Source organism: Capsicum annuum, chromosome 6 (genome assembly GCF_002878395.1).
Source record: "Capsicum annuum cultivar UCD-10X-F1 chromosome 6, UCD10Xv1.1, whole genome shotgun sequence".
NCBI lineage: Eukaryota > Viridiplantae > Streptophyta > Magnoliopsida > Solanales > Solanaceae > Capsicum > Capsicum annuum.
In genome coordinates, this window is record NC_061116.1 from 195184867 (window position 1) to 195206992 (window position 22126).

A 22126-nucleotide genomic window follows, 5' to 3' on the forward strand; every position below is an offset into this window, starting at 1 on the left:
TAAATTGAGATTTCTTGAACATGTATGCATGCTAGAAGGTCCAAGAATGAATTTTGATACGTTTCATAGTATTTTGGAAATGGTGTTGATATTTCCATGTCATTGAAGTTTAAAAACTTAATGAAGATAGTATATCAAAGTTTAAATAAAGGAATCCACTCAATGTGGTTAAATTTAATGGGTGGCATAATTGGCCCCATTATATATGTATATATCTTTGAACTGTTAAAGTGGATTTTATTACAAGTTCTGAGCTCTAGTATGAGAGTAGTATTTAGCACTGAGTTGGGCTTGATTTTGAGGTTTCACGCCCCAGAACTATGAGCCACAATAGGTTTCTGATACACCCCAAGTGGGTTAAGTTAGTGATCACTACAAAGCAAAAAGGTTCTACTCCGATGGCAAGGATAGAACAGCTCTCCCCAACATGGGTAAGACATTAGACTCTATGTAGCTCACATGGTTTATGTCAGTTATAAGGAAATCCCAAGTACAAAAGAGTCTAAGGTTTCCCTATCCTAAAGTTATAAAATTTTAAAGCTTGAAAGATTTCCAAGTATTTCTAGATTCATAAGTCTTAAAGATTCCTAAAGTGCAAAGTTTTTGAGTTTTACAGAAGTTCTTGCTTTCATAAGTCTGAAGTGTAATGACTCATGTGTTTATAATATATGTATCTCCTTTAATGATTTTATGAGAGTTTAATTCAAGCTTGTGGGTCATCTATTACAGCATACATGTTTTCTATAAAGACTCATGATATTAATTATTTAAATTGCATACACCCCATATACTCAGTATATTCCCATAGTACTGATCCACATACTTATCTGTGTGCTATATTTTCTCATAATGTAGGTTCAGGTGTTTAATCCCAGCCTCGTCAGTGATTCCTGAGCACTTTATCTACATTCCAGCAGTGGTGAGTCCTCATGCTTCAAGGACCGTTTATTTTCTGGCACTCAGTATATTTAGTAGTTGTTTATCCTTTTTCAGTTGAGTTGAGTCAGTTGGGGACCTGTCCCAACGGCTCTCTAGTTCTTGAGTAGTAGAGTCTTCGTCAGACTAGTTTACTAGATTGTTACTTAAAATGAGATTTTTAGAATTTGGGTCCATTCGAACAAAGTATTTTCATTATATTTCTCCTGAGCAAGTTATGATAAGTATTAGTGATTGCTTTATTCATCTTTAAATAAGCTTTGTATGTATTAGCAAGCTCAAAGGGTTAGCTTGGGGCTATTTGTAGCCCTAAGCACTGTGTGACATTGCGGGGCCCATTTTTGGGGCGTTTCAAACTTGGTATCAGAGCCTAAGGTTTAAGAAGTCCTAAGGAGTCTGACAAGACACATTAAGTAGAGTCTTGATCATCGGTGTGTAGCACACCACATCTTTGAGCAAGAGGCTACGAAGCATTTTAGGAAAAAGTCGCTTCTTTCTTTCAGAATCCATCATGCTTAAAGTTGTCCCTCTCTTTTCTATTAATTCATGCTCTCTCTCTTATTATAGTGTGAAAATGCCTACTCGCCGAGCCCGCAAAAACAACAATGATCAGCAACCCCAGCCTGCTGATCCCCTGAACGCAAATGTTTCACATGCTGAGTTTTGGGTAGCTTTTCAGGTGATAGCCAAGGTAGTTACTGCAAATGTTCAGGATAATAATCTGGTCATAGCCCTACAATATAAGGGAGGCAATTTAGCTGCTGCCAGGATTTGTGACTTTATGCGAATGAATCCGCCAGAGTTTTATGGGTCTAAGGTAGGTGAGGACCTATAGTTGTATCTTGATGAGGTGAAGAAGATCACCCAGGTTATGCATGTGTCTGAGGAGAAAAGTGTAAAGTTGGCATCCTATAGACTGAAGGATGTTGCTTATGATTGGGTTGTCATGTGGAGGAAGAGTAGAGGGGAGAATGCACCTCCTATGACTTGGAAGGTATTCCAAGATGCATTCTTGGATAAGTTCTTTTCGTTGGAGATGAGAGAGGCGAAAATAGAGGAGTTTATGAACTTGAGGTAGGGCTCTATGACTGTTAAAGAGTATTTCTTGAAGTTCAACCAGCTGGCTAAATATGCTCTAGACTTGGTTTCTATTACCTTACCAGTATGAGTAAGTTCGTGACAGGTATGTCTGGTTTTTTATTGAAAGAGTGTTGAACTGCTATGCTAAATAGGGACATAGATTTGGCTAGGATAATGATTTATGCACAACAAATAAAGGTGAATAAGATAAGAAAGAGGGATAGAGTGAGGGGTAGCAAGAGAGCTAGGTCCGAGCAGCAGGAGTACGGCCAAACTAGGTCCCATGGGGGGAATCGTACTCAGTTTCAGAACCGTTCATCCCTGCCAGCACCATCATCCACTAGTGCCCTAGCACCTAGAGGCAGGCAAGAGCAGGGAATCAAGCCTTCTATGTCTAGATCTCAGTAGAGTGTGAGTAACAGACCTGCTTACCCTCCTTGTGCTAAGTATGACAGGACCCATCTAGGAGAGTGTTTGGCAGAGCAGCGTGGATTTTTGGTTATGGAAAGATGGGCCATAGACTTCGAGAGCGCCCACATACCAGATAGGGGAACCATGATGTTCTCCCTCAGACTCAGACTGCTAGTGCTCCAGCACCTATAGCCTGTCCAGCCCTTCCTCAGGGTGCTTCTTTTAGTACTGTTGGCGGTCAGTGCCAAAACAAATTCTATGTCCTACCATATCACCAGGAGCAAGAGGATTCTAGCCTGTTGATGTTTATCTGTTGTTAGACCCTGGGTCAAGTTTCTCTTATGTGACCCCATTGGTTGCTGTGAACTTTGAAGTGAGTCCTGAAAATATCCCTGAGCCTATCCTAGTTTCTACCCCAGTTGGTGAGTCTATTATTGCTAAGCAAGTGTATAAAAAATGTCCTTTATAGAGTCATATTCGCTGATTATATAGAATTGGATATGATAGATTTTGATGTCATTCTGGGTATGAACTGGCTTTACTCTTGTTATGCATCCATCGACTGTCGTACTGTGTAGTCAAGTTTTAATTTCTTGATGAGCCCGCATTTAAGTGGTCCAGAAGTTCAGTCTCTCCCAAGAGTCATTTTATTTCCTACCTTAAAGCCAGAAAGTTTATATCAAAAGGTTGCATTTATCATTTAGTTAGAGTTAAGGACACTACGTCTGAGACTCCAAGTATACAGTCAGTCGATATTGTTAATGATTTTCCTGATGTCTTTCTGGAAGATCTCCCAGGGGTACCTCCCGATAGAGAGCTAGAATTTAGGATTGATCTTCTTCCCGACACACAACCTATTTCTATTCCTCCTTACGTATGGCACCTGCAGAGCTTAAGGAGTTAAAAGAGCAACTCAAATATCTCTTAGATAAAGGGTTTATAAGGCCCAGTGTTTCTCCTTGGGGCGCACCTGTTCTATTCATGCGAAAGAAGGATGGTTCTTTACGTATGTGCATTGACTATCATCAGCTTAATAAAGTCACTGTCAAAAATAAGTACCCTCTTTCGAGAATAGATGATATATTTGACCAGTTGCAAGGTGCAAGTTATTTCTCCAAGATAGACCTTAGATCCGGCTATCACCAACTTAAAGTAAGGGAATATGACATTCCGAAGACAGCCTTTCAAACCCGTTATGGTCATTTTGAATTTCTTATCATGTCTTTTAGGTTAACCAATACTCCAGTAGCTTTCATGGACCTCATGAATTGAGTGTTCAAGTAATATCTTGATATGTTCATCATAGTATTCATAGATGATATTCTTGTGTACTCTCGTAGTGAGGATGACAATGCAGACCACTCTAAATTGTCTTGCAAACCCTTATAGATCATAAATTGTTCACCAAATTTAGCAAGTGTGAGTTTTTGGCTAAGTTCAGTTGCTTTTATGGGTCATATCATTTCAGTCGAAGGTATTAGAGTTGATCCCCAAAAGACGAAACTAGTAAGAAATTGGCCTAGACCTACTCTCCATCTAACATTAGGAGTTTCTTAGGTCTAGCTATCTATTACCGCTATTTTGTTTAAGGTTTCTCTTCTATTACGTCCCCAATGACCCGGTTGACCCAAAAAAAAGTTAAGTTCTTATGGTCAGATTCCTGTAAGAAGAGTTTTCAGGAGTTAAAGACTCGACTCACTTCAGCCTCGACGTTGACTTTTCCTGATAGTACAGATGGTTTTGTGGTGTATTGTGATGCTTCTAGATTTGTCTTGGGTTGTGTGTTAATGCAAAGAGGTAAAGTTATAGCTTATTCTTCTAGACAGTTGAAACCTCATGAGAAGAATTACCCAACCCACGATCTTAAGTTAGCTGCCGTAGTGTTTGCTCTGAAAATCTGGAGACATTACCTATATGGCGTGCATGTAGATGTTTTTACTGATTATAAGAGCTTACAATATGTGTTTTCTCAGAGGGAGTTAAATCTTAGACAGAGGAGGTGGTTGGAATTGTTGAAAAACTATGATATGAGTGTATTGTATTATCCGAGCAAGGCCAATGTAGTAGCAGATGCCCTTAGTAGGTTGTCTATGGGTAGTGTTTTGCATGTGGGGGAAGATAAGAAGGAGTTAGTTCATGATGTGCCCCGTTTGGCTAGATTGGGTATTAGGTTGCTTGATTCTGCTGAAGGGAGTATGTTAGTGTAGAGCAGTTCCGAATCCTCTTTAGTTTCAAAGGTGAAGGAGAAGCAAGACTGAAAGAGTCAGCTAAGGACCAAAAGGTTGAGGTTTTCTCCCAAGAGGATATGGCATTTTGAGATTGCAGAAAAGATTGTGTGTTTCGTGTGTGGATGATTTGAGACTGAGAATTATGGCTGAAGCGTATGGCACTCGATCTTTTATTCATCCCGGTGCTACCAAGATGTACTACGACTTGCGGGAAATCTATTGGTGGAATGGTATGAAGAAGGATGTAGTGGAGTTTTTGGCGAGGTATGGAACTTGGCAACAGGTCAAGATTGAGCAGGAAAGACATGGTGGTAAGATGCAGGAGTTTGGCATTCCCACTTGGAAGTGGGAAGAGGTGAATATGGATTTTATGACTGGTTTGCCTCTTTCCCGATGCCACCATGATTCTATTTTGGTTTTTGTTGACAGGCTGACTAAGTCAGCGCATTTCCTACCTGTGCATACATCTTATAAAACTGAGGATTATGCCAAATTATACGTTTGGGAGTTAGTTACGTTGCATGGAGTTACCTTGTCTATCATCTCGAATAGGGGTACTCAGTTCACTTCACAGTTTTGGAAAGCTTTTCAGAAGGTTCTTGGTACCCAAGTTCATTTGAGTTCTACCTTTCATCCGTAGACTGATGGTCAGACTGAGAGGACCATCCAAACTCTGGAAGATATGTTAAGGGCGTGTACTCTAGATTTCAAAGGGAGTTGGTATAAGCATTTGCCTTTGATAGAGTTTGCATACAACAATAGTCATTATGCTAGTATCAAGATGGCTCCTTTTGAGGCCCTGTTTGGTAGAAGATATAGGTCACCCATAGGTTGGTTCAAAGTAGGTGAAGCTGCTATGATTGGACCAGATGTAGTGTTTGAGGCTATGGAAAAGGTAAGAGTGATTAGAGAAAGGTTGAAGACAGCTCAGAGTAGTCAAAATTCATATGCTGATGTAAGACATAGAGACTTAGAGTTCAAAGTTAATGATCTGGTGTATCTAAAAATTTCACCCATGAAGAAGGATGCAAGGATTTAGAATGAGAGGGAAGCTTAGTCCCCGTTATGTTGGCCCTTACAGAGTTATTAACCGCGTTGGGAGAGTAGCTTATGAAGTTGAGTTACCTGCCAAACTGTCAGTTGTTCACCCTGTCTTTCATGTTTCCATGCTTAGGAAGTATATTGGTGATTTGGTTGTTATAGATCCTTCTGAGAGTATTGATGTTCGGGACAACCTTTCGTTTGATGAAATTCCAGTTGAAATCTTAGATTATCAAGTCTGAAGACTAAGGAACAAAGAAGTTCCCTTGGTCAAAGTTTTGTGGCGGAACCAGTTGAGGGTGCTACTTGAGAAACCAAAGCTGATATGTAATCCAAGTATCCGCACCTCTTCTCGGCAAGTTCAGATCAATCCAAAAGTACCATTTTCTCTTAATTCAGTCCCTTTTTATTCAAGTTGCAGCTGTACAGTTATTCCTCTTATGAGTTAAGCATTCTATGATGTATCCAAAAGTTTAGCCTGAAGTAAAGCCAGTTTAGCAAAATGTTTCAGCTGTCTATCCTTTCTTTTCTCTATGTTCTTAGCACATGAGGGAGATATTGTAAGACCCCGTAAAGTTTCGTTGTCGTTAGAGCCTCGAAGCAAGTCAAGAAAAGCTTAACACCTAGAATTTTAGTTAAGTGTTTCAACACTTAGTTTATTTTTGAGCCTTCAATCTTCGTGGAATTATTTCATGACCTTCCCGACCTCCGTTTCTTGTTTTGTTTGTTGCGTTGCGATGGGGAAAGGTTGTAGTACGTTTACGTTGAGTTTCAGAATTTTTAGACGATCTTAAGGGCATGTTTGGTGTTCAATTCTGATAGCTCGGGGCGTCACCCAGGGTTCTCCCCTGCTTTAAGAAGGGAGCCACCCAGGCTTCTCCACCGTTCTAGCCAAGGCACCGCCCTGGGTACTCCGGTGCTCTAGGCAGGGCGTCGCCATGCCAGGCCAAATTTCAGCTTCCTATTCTGATTCATTAAGGGCAAATGTGGTAACTTCCACCCCTCTATCCTCTTAAACACGGGATTTAATCCCAAGAACACCAAAATATTGGTATTTTCATCAAAATCTCTCAAGAAACTCTATTAGGGTTTCAACCTAAAAACTTAAATATCTCAAGATTCAACCGTAGGTTTTCATTAATTCTTTGAGATTCATATTCTCCTTTCCGAGGGCTACAAGAAGCAACTAGTAATTGTAGGATTTGCAACCTAAGGTCAAAAGGTCACCCAAAAGCTCCAAGTTTAAGGTATGTGGGGTTTGAACAAGAACACCCTTTCATTCTGGTGCCCAAAGTATTAATTTTTATCAAAGAAATTCATGTTTTTGCAAGTGGGTTGATACCCAAATTACTTTATCTTGAGTTTATGAATTCCTTGAGTTGTATGATATTTTACTTATTCTATGTTTTGAAGTGAATATTAACGATATGAATTTCCTTTTTCCCTCATGAGTGATGTTTTGGATATCCTTAAGATTGAAGTCATGAATAATACTCACTTTAAATTGAGATTTCTTAAACATGTATGCATGCTAGAAGGTCCAAGAATGAATTTTGATACGTTTCATAGTATTTTGAAAATAGTGGTGATATTTCCATGTCGTTGAAGTTTGAAAACTTAATGAAGATAGTCTATCAAAGTTTAAAGAAAGGAATCCACTCAATGTTGTTAAAGTTAAAGGGTGGCATAATTGGCCCCATTATATATGTATATATCTTTGAACTGTTAAAGTGGATTTTATTACAAGTTCTGAGCTCTAGAATGGGAGTAGTATTTAGCATCAAGTTGGGCTTGATTACGAGGTCTCACACCCCAGAACTACGAGCCACCGTAGGTTTCTGATTCACCCCAAGTGGGTTAAGTTAGTGATCACTACAAAGCAAAAAGGTTCTACTCCGATGGCAAGGATAGAACAGTTCTCCCCAACGTGGGCAAGACGTTGGACTCCATGTAGCTCACATGGTTTATGTTGTTTAGAAGAAACTCCCAAGTCCAAAAGAGTCCAAGGTTTCCCTATCCTAAAGTTATAAAATCTTAAAGCCCCAAAAATTTCCAAGTATTTCCAGAGTCATAAGTCTTAAAGATTCCTAAAGTGCAAAGTTCTTGAGTTTTACAGAAGTTCTTGCTTTCATAATATTGAAGTGTAATGACTCACGTGTTTATAACATATGTATCTCCTTTTATGATTTTATGAGAGTTTAATTCAAGCTATGTGGGTCATCTATTACAGCATGCATGTTTTCTATAAAGACTCATGATGTTAATTATTTAAATTGCATACACCCAATATACTCAGTACATTCCCATGGTACTGATCCACATACTTGTATATGTGCTACATTTTCTTGTAATGTAGGTTCAGGTGCTCCGTCCCAGCCTCGTCAGTGATTCCCGAGCACTTTATCTACATTCCAGTAGTGGTGAGTCCTCATGCATCGAGGACCGTTTATTTTCTGGCACTCAGTATATTTAGTAGTTGTTTATCCTTTTTTAATTGAGTTGATTCAGTTGGGGGCCTATCCCGACGGCTCTCTAGTTCTTGAGTAGTAAGGCTTCGTCAGACTAGTTTACCAGATTGTTAGTAAAAATGAGATTTTCAGTATTTGGGTCCATTCGGACAAAGTATTTTCTTTATATTTCTCCTAAGAAAGTTATGATAAGTATTAGTGATTGCTTTATTCATCTTTAAATAATATTTGTATGTATTAGCAGGCTCAAAGGGTTAGCTTGGGGTTACTTGTAGCCCTAAGCATCATGTGACGTCCCAGGGCCCATTTTCGGGGCGTTACACCCAATTTTTCAGGTCATGATGATGTCTACTATAACCCACCAGTAGGCAAGCCAACCCGTAGTCCGAAATGGCTAGTAACAGACTACTCAATTATATATAGAAAGAAATACAGAATAGATGAGATAAGAGAATCAAATACATAATGAAATCCCAAAACCTAGTGGTATCAGTACAAGAGCTTCAATAATAATAAGATTTCAAAGTGAATTATAAATAAATACACTGAGACAACTTATCTCTACATTCAATAGAGAGACTAGTCTAATACAAAGAGAGAGATAAGTAATACTCCGAACGTCAAGAGTTCACTCTAAGTCTCTGAACCATGGTTGCTCTGCACGATCACAATCAACGGTGATAACCCGTACGATGATCTGCAGGCTGCAGAAGTGTAGTATGAGTACCAAACGAATGGTAATCAGTAGGCAACTGTCAACTAAGCTCCAAAGATAAAGCAGATATACACAACATATAAACAAGAATGGAAACTACACCCAAGAGTCTAGAGCTTATATAACAAGTCAATGAGAATGCTAAAGGACGACTATCATGTTCACATCCAAGAGTCTAACCTAAAAAGACTAACAAAGTATCAAGGTAAACTATCCTATTCTAGCCAAATTCATTAGACGTCAATACTATACCGTATATCCCAAGCCAATATACGAATGAAGAATTAAAGAAAGATATATAGCAATATACAAGGTTAAGAAATGAATATACAATATGAACAAATGAAGGAAGGGATATACAGTAGTGCCAGCAATATACAAGGTTAAGAAATGAATATACAATATGAACAAATGAAGGAAGGGATATACAGTAGTGCCATAGCTTCATATAGCTAGATACATATATATACATACACGTAAACATGAGGTCATCTCAAAGTAATCTAGATCATCATATACTCATTCTAATACCTCATCACGATACTATCAGGATTCAATACTATCATACTCAGGGTTTTCAATCCATATGGCTAAACATGATATAATCGTGTACAATAATACCATCATAAGATAGAAGAGTCCAAAGACATACCTCAATTCTCGATACCGGATCAATGACCAAGTCATAAGCTAGCCATAATAATGATCATAATAATGATAATAATAATTATCAATAACAACGCAAATAACCGAATGCTCTAAACAACCAAATACCTAGCCGAGCCTATGTGTACTCCACCACCCTATACTTGGAAGGTTTAATCAACACACAACAACATAAGGAATATTCTTCACCTATATCTATGTAACCATTTCATACCAGTTGATAAACATAGGTGCAGACTGGTGATAAGCGATGTGCATGCAGAAATAAATGCAAGGTACGCAATCAATATCATGACTCATCATAATTGTCATGATCATGACCATCATTATCATAATCATCCTTCAGCCTTTCCGAGTATCAATGTATCATCATAATATCCTCTGTCCCTGCCGGGTATCAATATCATCACAATAGCATTCTCTGGCCTTGCCGGATATCAATATCATCACAATAGCATCCTCTGGCCTTATCGGGTATTAATATCATCACAATAGTATTCTCCATCCTTGTCGGGTATCAATACCATCACAATAGTATCCTTTGTCCTTGTCAGGTATCAATATCATCACAATAGTATCCTCCATCCATGTCGGGTATCAATATCATCATAATAACCCTTACAAAATAACATACACCAATATATTCATAAACATAATTGTATCACCATAAAGTATCTATCTATACATTACCTCTCAACTACTCGTTATTAGCTAATAAACACTATTTGTAATAAAACTAAACATTCTCCTTATTTAGGGGATAGCAATTAACCATTATTTATTAAATAGCCAACATCTAACATCTAGCCAAGGTTCATCACTATACCATAATAGCCATTTATACATTATTCCAAATTATGAAACAATTATCATAAATCTGTTAACTATTATTAGACAATACATAACCACTTATCACCTATCCATCTTTTATTAACTGACATCATTCATTAACAAACTGTCATTACCAACTAATCCTCATTAACTATTCATTAATCAATCATTTAGCAAATATTATACGTTATTAACTAGGCACCTCTTTATTACCAACATCACTTATTATCTAGCCTCATTAATACACAACCTGTAACACCCCGTACTTTCGGGATAGAATCAAGACTGTTGTCCTTATGTGTACAGACCCGAACTAGATGATTATTTGTTAATATATGTGTGCTAATCAATCCTATAGTGTAAGAATACCTTTGAATATGAATTGAGTTCACAAAAATCCCCTAACTCTAAGATGAGTTGAAAATATTTCAATCGAATAAGTTTTACTAGATGTTTAAACTTGGGTTAACTTCCATAGACCATAAATCCTAGTATATAATGAATTAGAGGGCCTATTATATATAAAATGATAGGCCTTCAAATTATATTTCCAACTATACCAATTTCGCAAAAATACAACTCCCGAGGAAGAAGTTATGGCTTTGCAAAGTGGAGTGTGTCGTGCAACATAAGGTGTGCAACGCACACCCTAACTTATTCCATAAGGTGTACGACGCACAACCTAATATGTGCGATAAAGAGTGCACCGCACAACCTATATTATGCGATAAGGTTTCTGCCGTATACATTACTACTCAAGTGACTTAAACACTCCATTTTGGGGGCAAAATGGTCCTTTTCCCACTCTTATTTTAGCCATAAACATGAAATTCAGTCCCCAAATACCCCAAAATACACCTTCATTCATCAAAATTGCTCAATAACTCTCCTTAGGGTTTCAAAATAAAAACTCAAGCAACTCAAGATTCAACTTTGGGTTTTTGAAATTAATTGCATATTTGGAATCCCCAGAACGTAGGCTTCAAGAAACACCTATCATCTTCGCATATAGAGGTATGTGGGGTTATTCTAAAATCTCATGGGCCTTTAAATTCATGTTTTACAATGGGGGTTTTGAAACTACGAATATTATCATGTTTTGAATGTTTATATAATATTGATTTGGTCTTTAGGCCTATTTCCGAAGTGATTTGACATATTATATATGTCTATGCATGTGTTTGAAAAAGGTGTTAATTTAAGAGCATGAATTATATGGAATCCCTCTCTTGATGTGAATTTGTTTTAAATGTTCATATGATGTAAATTGCTTGAAAACGTCTTGAAAAGCATGACATGAAATGTTTTGAGAATTGATATGATTTTGACTTGAAAATGAGAGGGCTATTTGTGTTGAAACATGTTGAATACAATGGTTGAATGATAAGAATGATGTGATATTGATGGCTTGCAAGTCGGGTATGACTATACCCTACAGAATAAGATATGTGATTGAATTAAATAGAGTTTGATGCATTGATTTTACATGAGATAGGTGGATGCCCGAAGAAGGCATTTGAGTGTAAGGGCTCATCGCTGGAAACCGTGTTTGCCGACATGGGAATTTGGTACCCTGCTTTGTGATCTTTCGTACCTGACTTTATGTCATTCCCAAGTTGGGACTATGGTTAGGAGCCCTGTTTTGTGATCTTGTGCACTACCATTGGGACAAGACATCCTGTTGTGTGATATTGTGTGTCTTCCCCTCACTTATACTCTAATCTCGGTGGCAACAGAGGTTTAAAAGTTGGTGTAAATGTGATATGTAGGGTATTCCACCTAACTCAGGTGCATTACATTGTTATTGAAACAATTACATTACGCCCATGTGTTTTTAAATGATTTGATATGAAACTGCTTTATAATGGCTCTCAACTATATTTTATAAAAATATTATGTTTTGTTTTGATATCTCTGTGTACCAGTACTTTTGTATTAACCCCCTTCCCTCCCAGGTTCGAAGGCACAGTCTAGGGGTCCAGATAATTAGTAGATTCTCCGGCAGAATTACAGAGTCACTAAGTGAGCCTTCTATATTTTGGAAGGCCTGATTGTCTGGCAGTTTCATTTATCATTTAGTAGTTTTGGGTCTACTGGGGGCCTTGTCCCAGTTTTCAGATAGATATTTATTTCAGCCATGTAGTAGAGATTTCGCAGACGTTATAGAGATATTGTGTTGAGATTGTGGGACATTATTCCCCGTTATTTATTTCATATGATTCTTGACCATGTTTTCATAATATTGTCTATCTTTCGCATTTCTTTTATCATATGAGTTATGTGCATGATTATCACACAAATAGGGGTGTTTCGGGCCTTCATGGTTCGGAATGCTCGTTACGGACAAAATATCATAACTAAGAGGAAAATGCATCTCTATGGGTCAAATAATTATAATTAAGAGGGAAATGCATCTTTATGGACAAATATCATAATTAAGAGGAAATAGCATATCTAAAGGCCAAATATCACATCTAAGGAAAACTAACGTCTCTATAGTCTATTAATCACAATCCGGTGAAATCATCACAATTTATCAATTCACCAAGTAAATATCATAAATAAGGCTCATTAGTCTAACCTAGGCTTACTATCCATAACTAACCCCACAAGGGCTAACACAAGTCTTGGACTAAGTGTGCCAAATGATCCCACTTCTAATCCTCAACTTTCATAATTAGGCACACTATGTCTCAAACTAGGCTAAGGTATGTAGTTCATCTTCTAGATGTCAAGTAAGTCATATTCAAGCCTAAGATAGCAACTTCTACTAGAAACAAGGGTACTCAAGTCAACTTTACCCAAATTATGATTTCAAGACTACCACACTAGTCCAAATAGGTCAAATATACAAATCATGCTTCAAATGCTAAAACCACATCCCAAACATAGGTTTACATCATGACCATGCTACAACAATTCTAAACTAGAGAGGAAAAATAATAGGATTCAAAAGAGTTATAAACATTCCATTTTATGGGTCCAAAGCCCTTATCTAATCTCCAAACATCAACAATCAAGTACAAGTTATACTACTCATAATCAAGCCTAACATCCATATTCACACGCAACATATATCGCACATTATCTATGAAGAAAAGTAGACAGAAGCCTACCTCAAGGTCAAACCGCAAACCTCACTTCATTCCCTACACACCCATCTTCACTTCACAATCTCCAAAATGTCATCATACTATCAAAATTATAATCTACTTATCAATACGAGTCTAACGATATCCATATTGCACTATTGTGCTTCGGATCCAAAAACGATACCAAAACTCCAAGTGTGTCCCACTTACAAAAAATACATTTCTGAAGTCAACTCAACATTCATACATGAACAATAAATCAAAACCCTAAAAAATGTGTGAAAAAACAAGCAATCTTTGGGCTAAAATCAAGTCCTAAGTGAATTTAGGACTTTGGGTCAAAAACCAAGAAATTCATTAATAAAGTGATGAAATCTTACCTTAGTTCGGGTGAAAATCATGATAATAGATGTTTACTTGTCTCCCTAGACACCTATAACACTTAATTTTGAGTTATCATACTCATTTAGGATTTTACACTCTCAAGATGTTTGAAAAATCCCCAAATTCACGATCATAGGGTCTTGTAACACCCGGTATAATTCTTGGCTTGATTTAACTCTTAGTTGCATGCATGGGAAGTGTAGGACTTGAAATTTTTGTAAGTGTTGTGGTCTTAGTCATCTTCAAGACCCCTAAACTTCAACAATTTAAATTTGATCTTCTCGACCCCGAGACGCAGATTTTTGAGTTGATTCATGTTCAGGGGTGTAAAGGGCATGTCTCGGAGAAGTTTTGGATTTTTTGGATGAGGATTGGGTCGCATTTAGATTTCAATTCCATAACCTCATAGCGATTGCATCGTGTCATGGTAAGTATAGCGATGGGGAGTTCACCGCATCACGGTAAAGGTGTTTTCATCTATTTCTTGATTTATAATTTGAATTGAATGTGTCACGATCTTTATCCTAGTTTGTGAAGTGCTTATTAGGTGAAAAATGTTCATAAAAATCACTTAGAGAAAAGTTGAGCTAAGATTCTTTGATTCGTCCAAAGTTTGATATTCGATTTTCCAAGGATCAACTTTGAATGTGTATAACTTTTGATATATGTGAAATTTTTTAGCTCAAGACCCACTAAATCGTAGATAATTGAATTATCTTTTCAATGATACCAATTTTTCCTTAATCCGATACCCGCGAAAAGTTGTGATCATTTTCGTCAAAACCAGTAAGCTACCGCTATTAGACCGTATCGCGGTGAGCCTGAAAAATGCAATTACGAGTTTAAAATTGCCTGAGGGGCAATTGTGTCTTTTTTTCTCAATCCAATCCATAAATCCATGACTTAAATCACCAGTTTGGGTATTATTTGCCCATCTTCTCCAACTTTTCTCTCAAGCAAACCCAATCTCTTCCCCAAGAACAAGAAATCAAGTCTTTCAAGTTCAAGATCCTCAAGGAAAGTGCCAAGATTAGGTTCCATCTTCCAACTAAGTAAACTAAGGTATGTGGGCTATCCTAAATCTCATGGGCATATGCTTTATGATATATATGGGCTATATATAATGAGTTTGAAAAAATTGTTTTATGAGCATGCATCATGAACCCAATTTGATGAAAGCATGTAGTTTCCATGGGTTTTTTTTCATAAGTTTGATTTGTAATCTTGGGCATACATGGTTTGAGTTCGAAAAGTGATTTACAAATGTGAATTATGAAATTTTCTTTCTCCATGATGAAATTTATGGACTTTGCATGGTATGAATTGTGAATTATTTTTGAGAGCATGACTTAAGAGTCCCTTTTTTATTACGAAATTTATGTATAACTAATGTTGGAGCTGTTTTATGATTGATGATGATTCTTGAGTTTAAATGTCTCTTTAATTATTATGGATGGTTATACATACATACATACATACATACATACATACATATATATATATATATGTAATGATTTTGGAGAAATTGTTTTATGAACATGCATCATGAACCTAATTTGATGAAAGCATGTAGTTTCCATGGAGTTTTTTCATAAGTTTGATTTATAATCTCGGGCATAAATAGATTCAAGGGCACCCCACCCTTGAGGGGTATTGTGGTCATTTTGTATTCTATTTTGTAATACACTATATATAGAACTTCTTAGGTTTAACATTTCTCTCTTGTGAGAAAGGCCTATGTCCGAAACATTGTAACTAGGATTTCCAACTTGAGTGTGGAATCATTCGTGTTGGATTCATGCTTGGAACGTTGGGTGCTAGAGGAGGTTGAGGTCTCTCTTGTGCTCACCGAAGAGATAGGTATTTTTAGTGTGCAGTGTTAGGGTCCAAGAGTGGAATAGTCTCTTGGGTTCTTAAGATTATACCTTCACTTTGTCTATCTATCTATCTTTACATACATTTCTTGGACTCTTTGTTGTTTTTCTAGTCAAAACCGTGTGTTGTTGTTTCCATTGTGTTATTGTTCATCTTGTTCTTCATCTTGTTATCTTGATACTCTCTTTGTTAGTTTGTGGTGGCTGTTTTGGTGTCAAATACACCATTATTATCTCGTATTATGGTTGTTGTAGTGAATCCAAGAGTGGTCTCCAAAAAGGTCCTCGGATCCTTAAGATTAGTGGACTGATTTGGAGTGTGTTTTCGTGCTTCCATTGTCTTTCTCATATCATTTGGTATCAAAGCATGTCTTGATCTTGTTCCTACAAGATCAATCTTGGGCTTGCTTTAGAAAATTAAAAAAAAAAAAATTGTTGTTGAAAAAACTGAAAATTCCAAAAAAAAAAAAAAAGAGCAATCTGTCCATTTAGTGTTCTTGGTCAAAAATTGTGTTTTTTTAGTGTATTGGCCAATATTTTTACTTGTCTTTGTTGTCAATAAGTGTTAGTTTTGTTCCTCACTAACACGTTGAGTCTATATCTTAGATTTGAGCTTGAAATGTTGATATTGTTAATGTGAACAAAGTGTGGCCAATTGTTGTTAGTATTGTTGTTGCGGGTTCAAGACTTGAACGTGTGATGTGTTGTTGGTTCAAGTTTTGAACGTGTATTGTGGATATTATGTTGTGGAATTTAAGCTTGGGAAGTTGTTGTTGTTTGGGAGGTCCAACTTGAACCTTAGAACTTCAAGACTCAAAATTTGTGTTCTTGGTGTTCTTCACCATCTTCATATATTGCTGACGAAAAAAGTGGTTGTTGATCTTAGAAGTTGAAGAAAAAGAGTGTATATTGTATTAGTCTTGCAAGACATAGATCTAAGTTTCAAGGTGTAGTACTTGTGACTCAAAGACTTTTTCTACACACTAAAGACTTTACATCACTTCTAAATCACTTTCCCATGAAACAAGGGTCCATGTTTTAAGGAAAAGTACTACAAAAGTCAAGTCTTGAAATGTGAAACTTGAAAAAAAGGCTCTAAGACTTATTCCTCCCTCCTTAAAACAAATTCCATCAATTCAAATTAAAATTGGTCAAGATTTGGACTTTGGAAAATAAAAATTGTAGAAACCGCAACCAATACGTGGCTGCGACATCATTATGTTACTGTTCATGCATCAAATTTTGGATCAAATTTTAGATTTTCTTAGTTTCTTTTTATTGTTCCGTAGTTTTGTTTGTTGGTTCCAATACTAATTGGCAAACTAGTACTCATCTACTAGATTGTTAGTTAGTCTTTGTGTTCGTTCATTCGTATTTAACGTTTGTTGTGTGCTTTTTTTTTTCTCTTTTGTGAATTCGTTGTGTCTTGTTGGTTCAAGTCCGTAAACAATTTTTATTTTGAGTCAACTCAAACGAAAATCTATTCCGAGCAAAGATGGACTCATCCCTCAATCACTCACGAAGTACAAGCCGACTTTCAACACTTGTGAAACCAAGTGTGAGGTAAAACCGAGAGTAAGGTTGTGGTGAGGCATTTTGAACTTACAAGTTTGTTTTGTTGTTTGTTGTTGTCCTTTGCTTTAGGTACCATGGCTGCCACTAATCTCGATGCCACATTTGATCGCATCAATGATATATTGAAGAAATGAAATGGCACGTGGAAAGGCTACGCCAATTGTTACCTAAACTTATCCCACAAAACCCAACTTTTCCTGTCCAAACACCTTTTGCCGAGAGCTTCCCGAAGGAAGAGGTGGGATGCCCCGACCCATACCAAGGTAAAGAGGAGATTGAAACATCTTTGGTACTTGATAGTGAACTTATAGAGAGTGAAGCACTTGCTAGTTCCAAATCTGTCCGTGAGATATATCATGCTCTCTTTAGGTTTAATATTTTGTTTGAAGATGATATAAACACTCCTAATGAACCTAGTGGTGAAAATTATGGTATAGCTTGCCTTGAAGGCTATAGCCGATATGCTAACCCACTATGGTATGACAACATTCCTCCTAAAGATGAAAATCTCTTCTTGGAAGATGATAGTACTCTTATGGGCAAGGAATGTGTAGTCTCGAAAATGAGTACTCTTGGTAGTACTCTTGGTGTTCATGATGATCAATTTACTCTTAAATATAGTTCACTACTTGAGCATGTAAATGAAGTGCTTAAAAACTCGCAAGTTAGTGATGGTGTCTATAGAATTGATCTTGATAATGCGCATGACTCTTTGAACATCTTGTGTGGTAAAAGCATTGCGATTAGTTTTGTTCATAGAGATCATGTGTATGAAAATGTTTTTGTGTGTGAATGTGGGAGTGACATTCTAGGGGAAGGAAGGGCTAGCCTTGGCTTAGGCCCTTGAGTAATTATTCCATTTGATCCCGGTACCATCTTAGGGTGGGAAAGGATGACTCTCGGCCTATTTTTCTTTTGTCTTGATGCTTGTCCTAGCCACTTCCTTTGTAGAAATTGTACTAATCTTTTCATGATTAAAACAAAGGACCCGTGGCTATACTTCAAATTTTTCCCTCCTCGGCATGGCATGTTGATGTATTATTTTTGCTAACCCTAACCCCTCATATCATGAGGATGTGTGCTTGTTGTCTTCTCTTGATTTGCAAGGTACGGATTCGAGGTCGAATCCTTTTCAAGAAGGGGAGGATGATACGAGTACAACCACGAGAATGGACGAGAATGAGTGCGTATTGAATCTGTCCAAGGAAGTGCATAAGTGAAGTGTGAAAGAGGGCCTAAATGCACTAAAAACAGCCCCTAAGTAACACTTGATGGGCACCTCACCCTTGAGGGGTATTGTGGTCATTTTGTATTCTATTTTGTAATACACTATATATAGAACCTCTTAGGATTTTTAGTCTTAGATGTTTATTGATATTGAAAGTTGTAAGAAGAAGAAAGGTCTATGGCCGAAACATTGTAACTAGGATTTCCAGCTTGAGTGTGGAATCATTCGTGTTGGATTCATGCTTGAAACGTTGGGTGCTAGAGGAGGTTGAGGTCTCTCTTGTGCTCACCGAAGAGATAGGTATTTTTAGTGTGTAGTGTTAAGGGTCCAAGAGTGGAATAGGCCCTTGGGTTCTTAAGATTATACCTTCACTTTGTCTATCTATCTATCTTTATATACATTTCTTGGACTCTTTGTTGTTTTTCTAGTCAAAACCGTGTGTTGTTGTTTCCATTGTGTTATTGTTCATCTTGTTCTTCATCTTGTTATCTTGATACTCTCTTTGTTAGTTTGTGGTAGCTGTTTTGGTGTCAAATACACCATTATTATCTCGTATTATTGTTGTTGTAGTGAATCCGAGAGTGGTCTCCAAAAAGGTCCTCGGATCCTTAAGATTAGAGGACTGATTTGAAGTGTGTTTTCGTGCTTCCGTTGTCTTTCTCGTATCAGCTATGCTGGTACGGAGAATCTTTCTTTGCATATGGACTTCATGGATCAAGATGATAGTTGGAACCTTTTTAAAAGTGCAGCATTTGCAAATGAAGCATTACCATCCGAGTACGAGAATATTGGGAAACAAATCGTAGATGAATGTCACGGGTTACCACTAACTATAGTCGTAGTTGCTGGACTTCTCAAATTTATAAGGGCAATAGAAGATTGGAAAAGTGTTGCAAAAGATGTCAAGTCATTTGTCACAAATGATCCTGATGAACGATGTTCACACGTGCTTGGGTTGATTTATAATCACTTGACCAGTGATCTAAAAACGTGTCTTCTGTATTTTGGAATTTTTCTGGAAGACACTAAGATTCCAGTGCGTTTGGTGAGGTTATGGATGGATGACGGGTTCCTGAATTTGCAAAATGAATTGGAAGGAGAGGCTGAGAAGTGTTTACAAGACCTTATCGACAGATGTCTAGTTCTCTTCAGCGAGAAAAGTCTAGATGAAACAAAAATTAGTACATGTTACGTTCATGATCTAATATATGACCTGTTCTTGAGAGAAGTTCAAAGGGGAAACATTTTTACCACGAACGACATTGTGTTTGATAACTCAGATGCAAATCATGATCGTTCAAAATGTCAGTCTCTCAGTAGGCATAAACTGCATCCCTTTAAGAGCTTCACTGGTGATGAAATTCATGATTTTCCCTATGGTTTTTATAGCACTCGTCAGTTGAGAGATCATAGCAACAATGATCCCTTGAAACGAACTCATTCTATTCGTATTTCTGGTGGTTATTTTTCAACTCTTATTCTCAAGTCAGTGCTTATTCATTTCAAATTACTCAAACTATTGGACTTGAGTCACATGAGGATTGTTAGTTTCCCTCTACAGATAGTAAGCCTCATCTGGTTGAGGTACCTAGCATTGCACTGCGGTAAGAACTTTGACATACCTCCAGAAATTTGCAGGTTATGGAATCTGCAGACTTTCATTGTTGAAGGGAATCATCAAACAGATATGCATTCATTGTTGAAAGGATTCGTCGATCAGTTATAACTTTTCCGAAGGAAATTTGGGGACTAATGCAATTAAGGCATCTCAAAGTGGATAGATTTATTTTGCCAAATCCTCCAAGTGTATCTGTTGACAGAGTGAGACACTTGGATTTTTCAAATATACAAACTATTTCTTACTTGTCTCCACATTGTTGCACGAAGGAGGTTATTTCTGAGATTCAAAATGTTAAAAAGTTAGGAATCTATGGAAACCAGGATGACTATAAAAGTTTTCAGAAATCTGGACTTTTCAACAATCTTGTCCATTTGCATCAACTTGAAACATTGAGTTTTACTGCAAAATATCTTTGAATGTCACACATTTTTCCAGCGATCATTCCAAGTGCAAAATCTTTTCCAGCAACTCAAGAAGCTGAAGTTAAAAAGTACTTATCTAAGTTGGTTGTACTTGGACATCATAGCTGAGTTGCCTAATCTTGAGGTGCTAGAGCTGATGGATTATGCTTGTTGTGGCAAAAATGGCATCCAATTGTTAGAGGATTTACTCGATTGAAGCTTTTGTTAATTGAAGAAAATGATCTCAGGTACTGGAAAGCCACGGATAACAATTTTCCTGTCCTTGAGCGCCTCGTGCTTAAAGAATGCAGTTATTTGAAAGAGATGCCCATTGAGTTTGCAGATATCCACTCACTACAACTGATTATATTAACAAGTTGTCTTCCGGAACTTGGGGAATCTGCTGCACGAATTCAAAAAGAACAAGAAGAGATCGGAAACAACCCCGTGGATGTTCGTATCTCCAATCAAGGTTACACTCTGTTTCTCATTTCCACAAGTCATACACAAAAGTTATTTAGCTTTGCCTCATATTCTTTCACAAAAATAACTTCGACAAAATTTATTTAAAATCCTACCTAAATGTGAGAGAAAATAACAAGAATATTTCTTATATTTGAGGGTAGTTCAAAATGGTCGGTAAAATATATCTTTGAGTAGTTTGGATTCTTTAGTTTAAGCTTGTTAAATTTGAGCACATTTGGTCTAATTGTTACTCCATCTATCAATGGTTTTCCACTATTGACTTGACACATAAGTTAAGAAATAGTAAACGATAGGGCTAGTTTTACCATACTACGCTTTGAATCTAATAAATCTAATGCTTTGGAGAAAACATTGGATAATGAATCGTTGTGTAAATTATTCATTGGTTTTTCAAACTGGACAAGTATTTTTACCATTTTTATTTTTTTTTGTATAGTGGACAAGTTAAGATTGACGGAGGGAGTAAATTTAAAGTATTGAGAAAAAGAAAATTTAATATAAGCTCACATTTCAAGGTGTTCTCTTTGCATTTTTATTTTCTAGTTTGTTGCGTGATTTGGTGTAGCTTGTCTTGCTTCATAACATTGATTTCTTTGTATATACATATATATTTCATATTTTTGCTTCATATATGATGATGCACTCATGAGCTAAATATTCTTGATATTAATTTCTAGACTTAAATTGGCATGATTTGATTATAAATGGGGAATTTTATATTTCTAATTTATATTGCTTTGTTATAGTAAGAAGCAAAGTAAGAATGCTTGAGCTCGTCTAAATATCGTGGATTCTTCGAGCAGCTTTTGGAAAAAAGAAGACAAAGAGAGGACAAGCAACAAGAGCATTCAATCGGTCTCTATTCAATAATGGGAGTTTGATTCGATTAATTTATTTTTTTTATAGTTTCTTTTAACTTATTAATTCTTATTGTGGTGTACTTTTTCTCCTTCATGGAGCAATTTATATTGTGTATGTTTGATGGTATATTCTTTGGGATCAACTCAATGATATTCGAGAGAAGTAATAGAGTAGCTCGTGTTCTCAAATTCATTCCTATGATCTATTTATTCAATAAAAGAATTTAAC

At 36.8% G+C, this 22126-nt stretch overlaps 1 protein-coding gene across 1 annotated transcript; it reads left to right on the top strand.

Annotated features, from left to right (window-relative positions):
• The first annotated feature begins 1510 nt into the window (after positions 1 to 1510).
• LOC107855812 (putative late blight resistance protein homolog R1B-8) lies at positions 1511 to 21918 on the top strand. The gene is made up of 7 exons (XM_047414498.1): positions 1511 to 1660; positions 2215 to 2381; positions 19199 to 20113; positions 20200 to 20483; positions 20586 to 20640; positions 20800 to 21004; positions 21841 to 21918. The coding sequence occupies exons 1-7, from the start codon at positions 1511 to 1513 to the stop codon at positions 21916 to 21918; spliced, it is 1854 nt and encodes a 617-aa protein (XP_047270454.1).
• Positions 21919 to 22126: the final 208 nt, after the last annotated feature.

Bases quoted from the DNA above. Each gene is read 5' to 3' on its own strand.
- LOC107855812 (XM_047414498.1), top strand. From the start codon at position 1,511: ATGCCTACTCGCCGAGCCCGCAAAAACAACAATGATCAGCAACCCCAG. The intron at 1,661-2,214 runs GTCATAGCCCTA...CAACAAATAAAG, and splicing joins ATGTTCAGGATAATAATCTG to GTGAATAAGATAAGAAAGAG. The intron at 21,005-21,840 runs GTTCGTATCTCC...TTCTTCGAGCAG, and splicing joins TCGGAAACAACCCCGTGGAT to CTTTTGGAAAAAAGAAGACA.